The sequence below is a fragment of the Fusarium graminearum genome, chromosome 1 (assembly GCF_000240135.3).
Source record: "Fusarium graminearum PH-1 chromosome 1, whole genome shotgun sequence".
Taxonomy (NCBI): domain Eukaryota; kingdom Fungi; phylum Ascomycota; class Sordariomycetes; order Hypocreales; family Nectriaceae; genus Fusarium; species Fusarium graminearum.
This window is the reverse complement of record NC_026474.1, coordinates 3,553,185-3,565,104: the sequence shown is the minus strand read 5'-3', so window position 1 is coordinate 3,565,104 and position 11,920 is coordinate 3,553,185. Positions and strand designations below refer to the sequence as shown.

The following is an 11,920-nucleotide window of genomic DNA, read 5'->3' as shown; positions in this document are numbered from 1 at the left end:
ATCTACCATCTTCCTTTGAGAAGATAGTATTGGTTGGAGTTCTAGTTTGAGATACCCAACGTTTAGACATGGAAACAAGTTACCTTGATTGGATCGCCACACTTCATGCTACGCACCGCCACAATGACGTTGACACTTCTGCCCTCGGACTGGACAGTTTGAGGGCCTTGATTCACCAGCACCACCACCTCTATCTCTCGTATCTCCAGATACAAACATACCTAATTTACCTGCCAACCTACAACTTGGCATCTCCATCTTGACGAAAATCGCTAAACTTTCGTTCGCTACAAGCCTCTCCGTTGCAACCTATTCCCCATCACACTAAGCCATCATGACTTCTGGAGCTCCCCCCAACTACTGTAAGTTCCCATCATGACCCCACTACATGTGAATGTGACAATTAATCAAGCGTTGCTCAGATGCCATCTTAGAAATAACTGAGAAAGCAACGACACAACAAGTTCGAGATGCTTACAAGCGGTATGACTCTAGCCACGATGACTTAAGCCGGCGATATCACTAACATACGTCTTCAGCGCCGCTTTAAAGACGCACCCGGATCGCGTTGCTGGTGATTCCCCAGAGCGAGCCGAGCGAACTCGCAAGTTCCAACTTGTCAACGATGCTTACTTCACCCTCTCCGACCCCACACGCCGTCGTGAGTACGATGCCCAGCGCAAGCTCTTCAACACCGGCACCACCCCTACGAACCCCTTCGATGACATCCCCGAGACCGAAACCGAGGGCGGGGCTGCACCACGTCAGAGCCCATACTCGTGGGCATGGAACTTCTTCACCAACCAAGCCACAGGAGGTCAACCTCCCCCTCAGGACCGTGAGCAGACCGAGAATGCACAGTTCAGCGATGTGTTTGAGGAGATGATGCGCGAAGAGGGCATGGCCGAGGGCAGAGATAACCACCCTACCGGCAGATTCTGGGGCATGCTGGGCGGTGCTAGTGGCGGCGCCCTAGGCTTTATCGTTGCCAACGTGCCAGGTCTCGTTGCGGGTGCCGTAGCAGGAAACAGGCTGGGAGCTGTGCGTGACGCCAAGGGGAAGAGTGTGTACTCTGTGTTCCAGGACCTTCCTCAGGACGACAAGTCAAGACTGCTCAGCCAGTTGGCTGCCAAGGTGTTTAGTCACGCTGTCGGTATTTGAAGTTGAAAAGATGAGGTATAGGTTAGGTCAGGTTTGCTGGGCGTTCTGGGAGTTGGTTTGGTTTGAATGAGATATGGGATTGAGCAGGATGGAATGAGTGAAGGACATACCTATAGCTTCTCAGGAATAAACTTGCTGCAGTTAAAAAGATTTAGTGTTGCTGATCGGTTGTCGTTACGAACTCGAATACCCTGGGCGCAATTACAATAATGTATAAATATCAGCAACTATGCACATCGAAACGACTACTGCAAAGTCGCTATGAACCCGGGGAATGAAGTGACAGACCTACAGACCACGGTAACCATCCACCCTTCTTATGTTTGTTCTTCTAGGTATGCATCAGAAGAATTGGCTGATGCGAGTGAGTGTACCAGCCGAAATTAGTGAGTAAGCTTATGGTCACTTAGACCACATGTTTAACCTGTTTATTTCTGTCTTTTGAAGCAGAGGCAAAATTCACTGTTATACACAGCTGCTACTGAGCACACCCCGATATGCCAAAAGAGTTGCTGGCCTTGATACTCCAGACTCCCCTAGGTGTTGGGTCTATAAAACGTCACAAGCGTTTCCTTGATCTTGCCATGGGTCGAATACTGGACCTCGGGAGATGCTTTGTAAACTCTCCAATTTTAACTTGAACTTTTGTACGCTATTGTGGCAACGAATGCACCATGATATTTCAACACCATCAATTCATAGCCTTTAAAGCGGCTGATTACCCTAAAAACGCAAACCACTTCTAGTCCAATGCACCATCATGCGCCTCAAGTGCTCCGTAATAAAGTTCTTGGCAAGCTTGTTAACACTGATGGAGAATGGTAGAGTGCCGTGAAGAAATTTCACATACATTTTTTGTATGACCCAAACTCAAAATATCGACATTTGCTTCCGGCATCCATGGTCCTGCGGTTTGGCGAACAGGTAAGACATTCTCAGTCTTGTAACCGACATCGTAGCTTCTTTTCGGACCAGTTGAATTACCCTAGTTATCCAGCGTCTACATAACCTATCTTCGGGGGGGAGGCTGAAATCCAGGAGGTGGGGGACCACCAGGGTTGAAACCGGGAGGAGGGAACTGAGCGCCTCCGGGGAAGCCAGCTGGAGGAGGGAAGTTTCCAGGGAAGCCGGGAGGAGGAGCTTGAAGATGGTTAGAGACTCTGTGAGTGTATCGGGATGCAGCGAACTTACCACCACGACCACCAGGACCTGGGAAGCCAGGAGCACCTCCAGGGAAACCGGGGAAGCCAGGAGGGGGAATGCCACCAACACCAGCGGCAGGACCCTAGTAATTATTAGCATTCATGGTGACTTCTCAAGAGAATAGGGGTTTACATACAGCCAGAGAGGGAGGGGCAGCTCCTCGGCCAGCAGGTCGGGCAACACCGGGACCAGCAGCCAGAGCAGAGGAGATACCGCCAGGAGCACTCTTTCCAAGTCGGGCGCTGGGGTCAGCAGGAGGAGGCGACTCAACGGAGAGGGAGATGATGTGAGCGCCTCGGACGATTGTGAGACCGAGTGTTCGCTTCTCCTCGGACTCGACGAGGGAACCCGAGCCGCTTGCGCCAGGGGCAGCGGGCTTGTTCTGCTTGCGCTTGACGCGTCGGAACTCTTCGGTATCGGCAAGGACGAGGTTCATGTGCTATACTCTAATCAGCTTGAGTGGACATGGTGATAATGGAGGAAGATGTTGTACCTTGTCGAAAGCCAGCATCTGACCGGTCATTGCTCGTCCATCGTTGAGGGTGACTCGCATGCGCCAGTTGATCTGTTTAATCCAAGTCAGCTTTGTTGATCCATCACTGAGATACGATGTCGATGTCGCATGCGCGTTGGGGGTATACGTACGTAACCGGCCTAGAAGAAAGAAGCGATTAGCTATGAACAACAAGCAGTTTTTGAGACGCGTGAGAATTAAGGGATGATCATACCATCTTTCCTTGTTTGTTCGACATATTGGCGGTATTTGTGAGAACTTGCTGATGCAGTTGCTCAATGTTTCAAAAATTGGTGTTGTATCGCGGTAAGTTTGCGCGCGATCGCAACAACCTTCAATGCCTAGAGCTCTGAAGGTGAGTTATGATGTCCAAAATTTGCGGAGCCTGATGCGGAAGGCTGAAAGGTACACCGACAATGTACCAGTTCTGCACTAGACCCGTTTCGAGGTAGCACAGACCCACTAGAAACCCACTCTCGCTAGAAGGGCAGAGAAACCCTCGAATATTTTACCACTCACAAAATCCGAAATCCGAAATCTTCTCTTGCAACCTTTGCGACCTTCGACAACTCCACGATCTTCGACAAGTCCCATCACCAGGTCGACTAATAACAGCAGCCATGGCTTCCGAGAAGGCAAACAACCCCATGCGGGAGCTGAAGATTCAGAAGCTCGTTCTGAACATCTCCGTCGGAGAGTCTGGTGATAGACTCACTCGTGCGGCTAAGGTTCTGGAGCAACTTTCCGGACAGACACCCGTCTACAGTGAGTTTTGCCCGATTTTGCAATACGGTGATGAAATTCCATCTGACTGAAATTCCCTCCAAAGGCAAGGCTCGTTACACCGTCCGAACTTTCGGTATCCGACGTAACGAAAAGATTGCTGTCCACGTCACCGTCCGAGGCCCCAAGGTAAATACAAGAATATCGGAATCATAAAAAAACATTGAGACTAACAAATACAAGGCTGAGGAGATTCTCGAGCGTGGCCTCAAGGTCAAGGAGTACGAGCTCCGCAAGCGCAACTTCTCCGAGACTGGCAACTTCGGCTTCGGTATCAGCGAGCACATCGATCTCGGTATTAAGTACGACCCCTCAATTGGTATCTACGGCATGGATTTCTACTGCTGCATGACCCGACCTGGTGAGCGCGTCACCCGCCGCCGCCGAACAAAGTCCAAGATCGGTGCCTCTCACCGCATCAAGCGCGAGGAGACCGTCAAGTGGTTCAAGTCTCGCTTCGATGGTATTGTCCGATAAACGGTTGAAAAGGAAAATGGTTATTTGAATTTACGGATTGGTCACGGCGAAAACTAAGGGGAAAACACACATGGGGCATGTATTTTCTGTTGCCATTGCTGCATCAGCTCGACTCTTTTAGTCGAGCCACGGCCTGAGAGACCGACCGGCACTCTGCCGGCTTTCCGATATTCACTCACTCTGAATGTGACATCTGCCATCAATCGTCAGATCATTGGTACTTTGTCTACTTGGCCTCTCGTCTGTTTACGTCTACGTGAGACGCTATAAACATGTCCTTTGGGACTTTGATGCATCACTCTTTGCATGTCTGCTGTTACTCGACTGAGTAGCATCAGCTCTCTTCCCATCAATGCGTGAACTCATGAATGTTGTACAATTGTAGTTGCATGTTTATAATGGATATCACTTCCACAAACAAGCTTGCCTGTCTACATATTCCGACTGTCAATGGTCTCTTGCCAGCCGTGTTTAGCAGCAGATTGCTGTGTCGAGAAATTGGCAAAGTCGAGTGGCGTAAGCCAACCTCTACATTTTCTATGATGAATCACTGAATTCTCATAAAGGCTCTCATAAAGGCAGCCATGCACTTATGATAATTTCATAATTATATCATAAGCTCGGAAAGTGTACATACCTAAATCAAGACTCAATATCATGATTAGGTGCACACTTCGTGTAAACAAGCATTCGACTCTATCGTTATCTTGTTGCTGCAGTATATTTGATTCTGTCACAGGTCCAAGGGAAAAGTGATATTCTCTTTTGAAGCTCCTGCCATCTTTAAGTTGATCAATCACACATCTCATCTGAATTTGCAAGAAGCCATCAATTGTACAAGCCAAAACAGACAGAGCTGATCTCTCCAAAGTGCCATTTTACATTGTATAATACTTGGCATCTCGGTGGATTCTAATAAATCATGCCCGGCTTTCAGCTTCGCACAAATATTAATTACTGTGGTGTCGTCACACAATGGACGTTTCGAATCAGCAGAAGCTACACCATCATGAAAAAGAAGCCAGTCAAATATGTATGGACCAATTGTACCAGTGGAGATGCACCCCAGATTAACAATATCTAATATCTCGGGGGACACGGGAGTCCGTCATCGGAAAGGAGTTTGAGATGGCAAGGCTACTACAACGAAATATTGATAACTGTGGGATAAGTCTGAGCCGGGAAATCCACGGAGCAAGGCTGAGGAGGCACTCGATCTTGAGCCACGGAAGCTTGCTATTGATCAATTGATGGGCGCAATAAAGCCTGCTTCTGTTAGCTTGACATTGGTTTGTGCTCTTCAAGGTATCAGAAAAATTGACTGTTGGAAGTATAAGAGACGAAATTAGTATGTCAGCTTATGCTACTTAGACTATACTCTTTAGGCTATTTATTTTTGTACACTAAGGCTTGAGAGGTTAACTTTTCTGCTACTGTGCCCAATACTAAGGTGCTGTAACTTTCCAGTGCTATTACTGCGCTGTAATAAGCCTGTTCTCTCGCTGCTCCGGAGCCGGTCACCAGGTAAGCGTGAAACCCCACCACGAAAATGAGAAGCTCTTTGGGCCAACGCTGTTCTGGTATTGGCTGCAGCTCAATGTGCAACCGCATTTCTCAGGCACAAACTGTTGGCACGTACCCGGGTAATACCGATCGTTCGGCGGTACGGGAGGTCAATGAGATGTGAGATGCAAGTACAATGTCGGCTAGTGACCATGAAAGAGGGTATTTGGGATCCGGGGTTTGATGATCGGACCAGCTGATAGACAAAAGAGACACCTGCATCAACTCTCATACTCCAAACCCTAGAGGTACTCCCCGATCTGACGAATCGTCAACAGCATATCAGCTCGGTGGGCAAAGTGAAAGCCCCGAAATACAGGCGGCAAGAGGCTAAGAAATTGTTAAGGCTACGTCGGAATATCCAGGCAAAACCGCGCATCGACCCTTAATTGGTTCTTCGGAGCAGCTGGGCCCCACTTCATTCCTCAGAACAGACTCTGCTCTCCATCACCACCCTCCTCAAAAATCTCCATTTGCTCTCCTGTAAAGGCAGCACCGCACTCCCCAATCTCCCCTCCTCCCAATTGCACCCGGCTGCAATTGCTCTCCTTTCATCTCCAAAACCTCCCGTATACCTCTAATATGTTCCGGAACGCCCTTCGACAGTCGACGCGCGCCGTCGGCGCTGTCTCTGCTGCTGGCAGGGTCGCCGCGGTAAGTTAAAACGTGCTCTTCCGAGCCCCGAATCGACAATCCCATCGACCAGCGTCCCCCAACATCTTGCATCCATCGACAATTTACCCCACGAGCTCAATTGATTAGTTGGATTGCCTTTTCAACTGGATTATGAGCTTTTTTGAGCTATTTGGGGCCGTTGTCGCTGTCGACCTGTCGAGGACTTTTTCGGACTTCGGCTAACCTGTTTTTCACCACCAGCTCCGAAATGCCGCACCCGCCTCCATCAACGCCGCTCGATTCTACGCTTCCGACGCCAAGGCTACTCCCACCGAGGTCTCTTCTATCCTCGAGCAGCGAATCCGTGGTGTCCAGGAGGAGTCCAACCTCGCTGAGACTGGCCGTGTTCTTTCCGTCGGGTATGTGGATCTACACTGGGAGCAAGACGAAGCTGGTGCACGATGACCTCAAAATCAACATCACATCGTCGAACCACCCGGATGCCCTGGGAGAACTCAATTGGAAACCAACCAGTGCTAACCATGAATTTACAGTGATGGTATCGCCCGTGTTCACGGTATGGCCAACGTCCAGGCTGAGGAGCTTGTCGAGTACGTACTAAGCACAATATGGAGCGGCTCCGTCATGCGTCCCATAACTAACAAACATCAGGTTCGCCTCCGGTGTCAAGGGAATGTGCATGAACCTCGAGGCCGGCCAGGTCGGTGTTGTGTTGTTCGGTTCCGATCGTCTCGTCAAGGAGGGTGAGACCGTCAAGCGTACCGGTGAGATTGTAAGTCCTCCATGCAATATCAACAATAAGCAGCAGCCCAAGTTAACAACTACCCAAGGTTGATATCCCTGTCGGCCCTGAGATGCTCGGCCGTGTCGTCGACGCTCTCGGTAACCCCATTGACGGCAAGGGTCCTATCAACACCAAGGAGCGACGCCGTGCTCAGCTCAAGGCTCCCGGTATTCTGCCCCGAAAGTCCGTCAACGAGCCTGTCCAGACTGGTCTCAAGTCCATCGACGCCATGGTTCCCATCGGCCGTGGACAGCGTGAGCTGATCATTGGTGATCGTCAGACTGGTAAGACTGCCGTTGGTCTCGACACCATCCTCAACCAGAAGCGATGGAACGATGGCAACGACGAGAAGAAGAAGCTCTTCTGTATCTACGTCGCCGTTGGTCAGAAGCGATCCACCGTCGCTCAGTTCGTCAAGACTCTCGAGGAGAACGACGCCATGAAGTACTCCATCGTCGTCGCCGCTACTGCCTCTGAGGCTGCTCCTCTCCAGTACCTCGCTCCTTTCACCGGTGCCTCCATTGGTAAGTATTTCTGTCTCCTACCTATGACAACAACCGTTAACGTGTTGGATAGGTGAATGGTTCCGCGATAATGGCAAGCACTCTCTCGTCATCTTCGACGATCTTTCCAAGCAAGCCGTCGCTTACCGACAAATGTCTCTGCTTACATTCCCACCAACGTTATTTCCATCACTGATGGTCAGATCTTCTTGGAGGCTGAGCTGTTCTACAAGGGTATCCGACCTGCCATCAACGTCGGTCTTTCCGTCTCTCGTGTCGGTTCCGCTGCCCAGCTTAAGGCTATGAAGCAGGTTGCTGGTTCCCTGAAGCTTTTCTTGGCCCAGTACCGTGAGGTTGCTGCTTTCGCCCAGTTCGGTTCCGATTTGGATGCTGCTACCAAGCAGACCCTCAACCGTGGTGAGCGTGTAAGTTGAAACAAGCTAGAAAAAATATTTGAAATTCAAGATACTGACTATTTTACAGCTTACCGAGCTCCTCAAGCAGAAGCAGTACAGCCCCATGGCTGTCACCGAGATGGTTCCTCTCATCTTCGCTGGTGTTAACGGTTTCCTCGACACCATCCCCGTTAACAAGATTCTTCAGTGGGAGTCTGACTTCCTTGCCCACCTCAAGACCAACGAGACCGAGCTCCTTGCCACTATTGACAAGGAGGGCGCCATCTCCAAGGACACTGAGGCCAAGCTCAAGGACGTCGTCCAGTCCTTCGTCAAGAGCTTCCTCGGTTAAATGTAATCAAAAGCAACTTGTGCGGAGAATAGCGGGGGCCTTTGGGGATGTCGCTGTCTATATCGAATATCTATTGTCGTTTTTCTCTCTTGAGGCGGAGGGAACATGTCGAGGGGTCGCGCCTGGATGGAGCGACGGGATTGAGTTGAGGGAGATTCGCCCGTCGTATTGCCACTTGTAAAATAGAGCACAAAACTCAATGAATGCCCTCGATTCCTTTTGTTCTTGAACTACCTAATGAATATTGCCATTTCCCAATCTGTGTTGTGATTGTGACGTGACCAATAATCGTTTAGGTATTCTTTCTTCCTTTATATGGCAATGTCAAACTTGATTTAGATGGCACATAAGATTGTGAGGGTTCTGGTCGTTTCACAAAATACTGGCACATTGTTCTCCTTCCCCATCAAGTTTTCACTCTTGGTTGATTTGTGTAAGTCATACATATGTACTGAATTGGTACGTCTGAATTACTTATGTGTCAAGTATTTGTTTCTGCAATACAATCGTTTTTATATACTTAGCATTTCCATCTTGATATAAGCGTTTTGTAAGAGCCCCTAGAATGTAGGGATGAAATTGATCATAAGTTTATTATAAGGCTTTAGAGTAAAGTTTACTATATGTTTAGGGTAGGTTAAATCATCTTAAGATGGGTTTGTCTGTATTTATAGCCTCCCATCAGTTCTAGCAAGGTAGATACATATATATTGATTTATCATAAGATTCTCCCTTACTAACATGGTAGGATACTGATTGCCTATTGGATATCGTCAAAAGTATCGATTGATGAACCAGTTGCAAGCTTAGCATAGTGTGCTTCATCAACAATCAAAACTGGGGATGATCGACTGGGAACCCAGTACCGCTTTGAATGTAGAAGCTGTGATATCGTTTTGTGTTTATCATTTGGGAAGAGTTTGCGAGCTGTTTTAATTCCGTGAGATTCAACAGTCTTGCACCATTGCTCCAGTGTTTGGATCTCGCAGAATTGCTGCTTGAGAAAGCTTTGGAGAATATAATAACGTCGTATTCCAAGATGTCTGCGAAGTCGATATTGGCATCACCGATGATCACTGACTTAGTTTGGGTTTCCTAATCCAAGTCAGCTTCTAATAACTCACGATATAGCACTGAGAGAGCTTACCTCACTGAAATGCACCTTGATTTCTTCCCACCACTGAACAGCACAGCCAGGCCGGGTTACAACGGCAACAGGGCCCAGTCAGGGAGGATTTAATCCAGTTGGTGTAAATTTGCTGCAAGAGCCATAAGTGATTTGTCCAGTCCCGTCTCGCCCCCAATAACCAAGCCGCTCAGGAGGAAGTTGCACGAGTCTGCTAGCTTTCTTGCTCCTGTTTCTTGCCATGATTTCAATTCATGGCCCTCTTTCAGCTTGGGAATATTGAGATTGACAGTAAATGATTCGTGTGATATGTTGGGTTGCTGCGAAAGTATCACGTCAGTGTCGGTGGTAGGAAATCCTATACGAAGGTACTTGCCTAAGAGACAACATGATTTAGTCATTTTATGACACTTTAGACCAGGCCTTAGGCTACTCTTATTCTATAACCTAAGCTTAGGTCTCAAATTCTCTGTTGTCTTCTTGACTAGTACTGTCTGGAGGGCTAGCGGTTACACTTACGTGCTGTGCGGCCCTTGGCATCACGATAGATGAGGGCTGTAGAATCTATAAATGGTGGCTCTACGCCTGCCTCTCTAATCATAATAACCCTTCAGGGACGGGCACGGCGTGAAATTGCCTGAGACGTTGGTAGAGCTTTTTGGACTAGGACATCTTGAACGCGGGTGCTGTTGGACCCGACGGCCACTGTTGTTTTGTTTATATACAGCGATAGAATGGATTGAATTATGGAAGGATCAAGACGAAGATGATAAAGAAGAAGGATGAAGGAGAGGAAATGAGAATGATGAGGAGGGGCTCCAGTCTACCTTGGAGGTAGTTTGAGTGGATCATGAATCACTGTCAAGCAGTGTCGGAGAAATGGACTGTGAATCACTGCCGGCTATCAAGCAGTGCCATAGGTAGAAGTAGACTGTGAATCACTGTCACTTGCTCCTGTGTAAATATAAATTACCCCTCTCGCAATTTTCTTCCCTTTCATTCTTTTTTCCTTTCACCACCTCCTCTCACCAGCGCATACTAACCTGCCGTTGGTTACCCTCACGATGTCGGATCCTCAGGAGCGACGTCAAATCTTGGAGATTCCTCCTTAGCTATACGAAAAGCTTACAGAATGCCACCTTCCTTATGCCCCAATGCCGGCTGATGCTCTTCTAGAATGGGCAGAGCTGTTGTCGACTCAGAACTTCACAGATGTGATTCTTGAGGACACATCAAGCAACCTGGTCGGGCTACTTCGAGCTTTGAGCGCTTTCCCTTTCGACGACGATTTCAACGCTGCTAGAAAATCTGTCAAGTAAGTTACCTACGACGTTGAAATGATTCCGGCTAACAATCTGTCAAGATCATTCTCCATTACTATCAAAGATCCATCCGGACAAGAGAGTCACCCTGAGAGAGACGCTCTTGGGTCCCTGCCAGTCCCTCTTGCCCAAACGATTCATGGAATGACCAACCTTCAAACCATCTCTTTGGATCTCGGACCTTTCAGTGTGGAGGATGGGCAGACATTTTACAATGCCGTAATGAGCAGTCCCCCTAAACCCATTTGGAGGAACATGCAGTCTATCAGGATCCGGGGCCTTCATGTGCTAGCCGCTTGCATCATGTGTCGCTTGGATTATGAATGTCTCGTGGCTGTCGATGTCGATAACTGGGTCGACTCACACCCCTTTGAGAAGATGGTGGTAATCGACAATCTTGACAGAGTTCGCTTGTATTACGACAAGGATCATGCGACGAGTCCCGTCTACAACGAACTGAAGTTTCCATCAACCGACACTACAACTTGGAAGGAATTGATGCGGGTGAGCCGCTGAGTCCTAGGTATAGACTGGATCGTCCTGCAGGAAGCGGATTGCGACAGGAGCAATGAGTTTACACAGCTGAACCACGTTCAGATGATCGTAAGAACACCCGACAACTCTATACTCATACTTTACTAACTGCATAGAAAACCGCATTCATGAATGTTCGTGAGGGAGTGGAAAGGATCAATGACACGCCTGGCTTTCCTCTTTGACTATCGCCGCTTCAGTCCAAGTGTCATCCGCCGTAACATGGGTATACCCATTACAAATCTACTTCTGAACCCTTATGAGCTTGGCTACTGGTATGAGAAGCGGATCATACACCTGATGCGAGCCTCCAGACTGAGAGAAGTTTGGGTTTTCGTTCACAGTTCTCTCGCTTATGTTGCGACCTACGATGGCTATGGGGATATTGCCGTCCAACGCCGCGAGTTTGGCGATGAGCCTAAGCAAGGCTTTCCCTGGGAACTTATGGAAGATTCCGAGGGCAATTATTACAGTCTTTAGGACGGACTTGAAGACGACTCTCCTAACCACGACAGAGGTTCTGATGCGATCATGAGGGACATCCCCAGTCCAGTCAATGAGTCAAAC

General features: G+C 48.6%; 6 protein-coding genes across 6 annotated transcripts; 4 read left to right on the top strand and 2 right to left on the bottom strand.

Moving 5' to 3' along the window:
* Positions 1-221: 221 nt before the first annotated feature.
* Positions 222-1,334, top strand: FGSG_01083 (uncharacterized protein). The gene is made up of 3 exons (XM_011318541.1): positions 222-362; positions 423-483; positions 540-1,334. Exons 1-3 carry the CDS (start codon positions 335-337, stop codon positions 1,159-1,161), a joined length of 711 nt encoding a protein of 236 aa, XP_011316843.1. The 5' UTR covers positions 222-334; the 3' UTR covers positions 1,162-1,334.
* Positions 1,335-1,781: 447 nt separating this feature from the next.
* On the bottom strand, positions 1,782-3,222 carry FGSG_01082 (uncharacterized protein). Its single transcript, XM_011318540.1, has 7 exons — positions 3,093-3,222; positions 3,010-3,018; positions 2,858-2,929; positions 2,501-2,803; positions 2,353-2,446; positions 2,012-2,301; positions 1,782-1,950 (listed from the first exon to the last, which is right to left on the bottom strand). Exons 4-6 carry the CDS (start codon positions 2,798-2,800, stop codon positions 2,171-2,173), a joined length of 525 nt encoding a protein of 174 aa, XP_011316842.1. The 5' UTR covers positions 2,801-2,803; positions 2,858-2,929; positions 3,010-3,018; positions 3,093-3,222; the 3' UTR covers positions 1,782-1,950; positions 2,012-2,170.
* Positions 3,223-3,417: 195 nt separating this feature from the next.
* FGSG_01081 (60S ribosomal protein L11) lies at positions 3,418-4,796 on the top strand. The gene is made up of 3 exons (XM_011318539.1): positions 3,418-3,643; positions 3,708-3,790; positions 3,845-4,796. The coding sequence occupies exons 1-3, from the start codon at positions 3,499-3,501 to the stop codon at positions 4,136-4,138; spliced, it is 522 nt and encodes a 173-aa protein (XP_011316841.1). The 5' UTR covers positions 3,418-3,498; the 3' UTR covers positions 4,139-4,796.
* Positions 4,797-6,184: 1,388 nt separating this feature from the next.
* On the top strand, positions 6,185-8,601 carry FGSG_11894 (ATP synthase subunit alpha). The gene is made up of 7 exons (XM_011318538.1): positions 6,185-6,355; positions 6,578-6,735; positions 6,871-6,927; positions 6,989-7,109; positions 7,168-7,645; positions 7,698-8,049; positions 8,108-8,601. The coding sequence occupies exons 1-6, from the start codon at positions 6,236-6,238 to the stop codon at positions 7,928-7,930; spliced, it is 1,167 nt and encodes a 388-aa protein (XP_011316840.1). The 5' UTR covers positions 6,185-6,235; the 3' UTR covers positions 7,931-8,049; positions 8,108-8,601.
* Positions 8,602-9,607: 1,006 nt separating this feature from the next.
* Positions 9,608-10,098, bottom strand: FGSG_01078 (uncharacterized protein; the record flags this gene model as incomplete). The annotated part of the gene is made up of 2 exons (XM_011318537.1): positions 9,608-9,873; positions 10,017-10,098. 2 exons carry the CDS (start codon positions 10,096-10,098, stop codon positions 9,608-9,610), a joined length of 348 nt encoding a protein of 115 aa, XP_011316839.1.
* Positions 10,099-10,963: 865 nt separating this feature from the next.
* FGSG_01077 (uncharacterized protein) lies at positions 10,964-11,335 on the top strand (the record flags this gene model as incomplete). The annotated part of the gene is made up of 1 exon (XM_011318536.1): positions 10,964-11,335. One exon carries the CDS (start codon positions 10,964-10,966, stop codon positions 11,333-11,335), a length of 372 nt encoding a protein of 123 aa, XP_011316838.1.
* Between the last annotated feature and the right edge of the window lie 585 nt (positions 11,336-11,920).

Excerpts from the sequence above, each read along its gene's own strand:
- FGSG_01082 (XM_011318540.1), bottom strand. The coding sequence starts at position 2,800 with ATGAACCTCGTCCTTGCCGATACCGAAGAGTTCCGACGCGTCAAGCGC. Across the intron at positions 2,447-2,500 it reads CTGCCCCTCCCTCTCTGGCT|GGTCCTGCCGCTGGTGTTGG; the intron begins GTATGTAAACCC and ends AATAATTACTAG. Across the intron at positions 2,302-2,352 it reads AGGTCCTGGTGGTCGTGGTG|CTCCTCCTCCCGGCTTCCCT; the intron begins GTAAGTTCGCTG and ends ACCATCTTCAAG.
- FGSG_01083 (XM_011318541.1), top strand. The coding sequence starts at position 335 with ATGACTTCTGGAGCTCCCCCCAACTACT. Across the intron at positions 363-422 it reads TGGAGCTCCCCCCAACTACT|ATGCCATCTTAGAAATAACT; the intron begins GTAAGTTCCCAT and ends AGCGTTGCTCAG. Across the intron at positions 484-539 it reads GTTCGAGATGCTTACAAGCG|CGCCGCTTTAAAGACGCACC; the intron begins GTATGACTCTAG and ends ATACGTCTTCAG.
- FGSG_01081 (XM_011318539.1), top strand. The coding sequence starts at position 3,499 with ATGGCTTCCGAGAAGGCAAACAACCCCATGCGGGAGCTGAAGATTCAG. Across the intron at positions 3,644-3,707 it reads CGGACAGACACCCGTCTACA|GCAAGGCTCGTTACACCGTC; the intron begins GTGAGTTTTGCC and ends TTCCCTCCAAAG. Across the intron at positions 3,791-3,844 it reads TCACCGTCCGAGGCCCCAAG|GCTGAGGAGATTCTCGAGCG; the intron begins GTAAATACAAGA and ends AACAAATACAAG.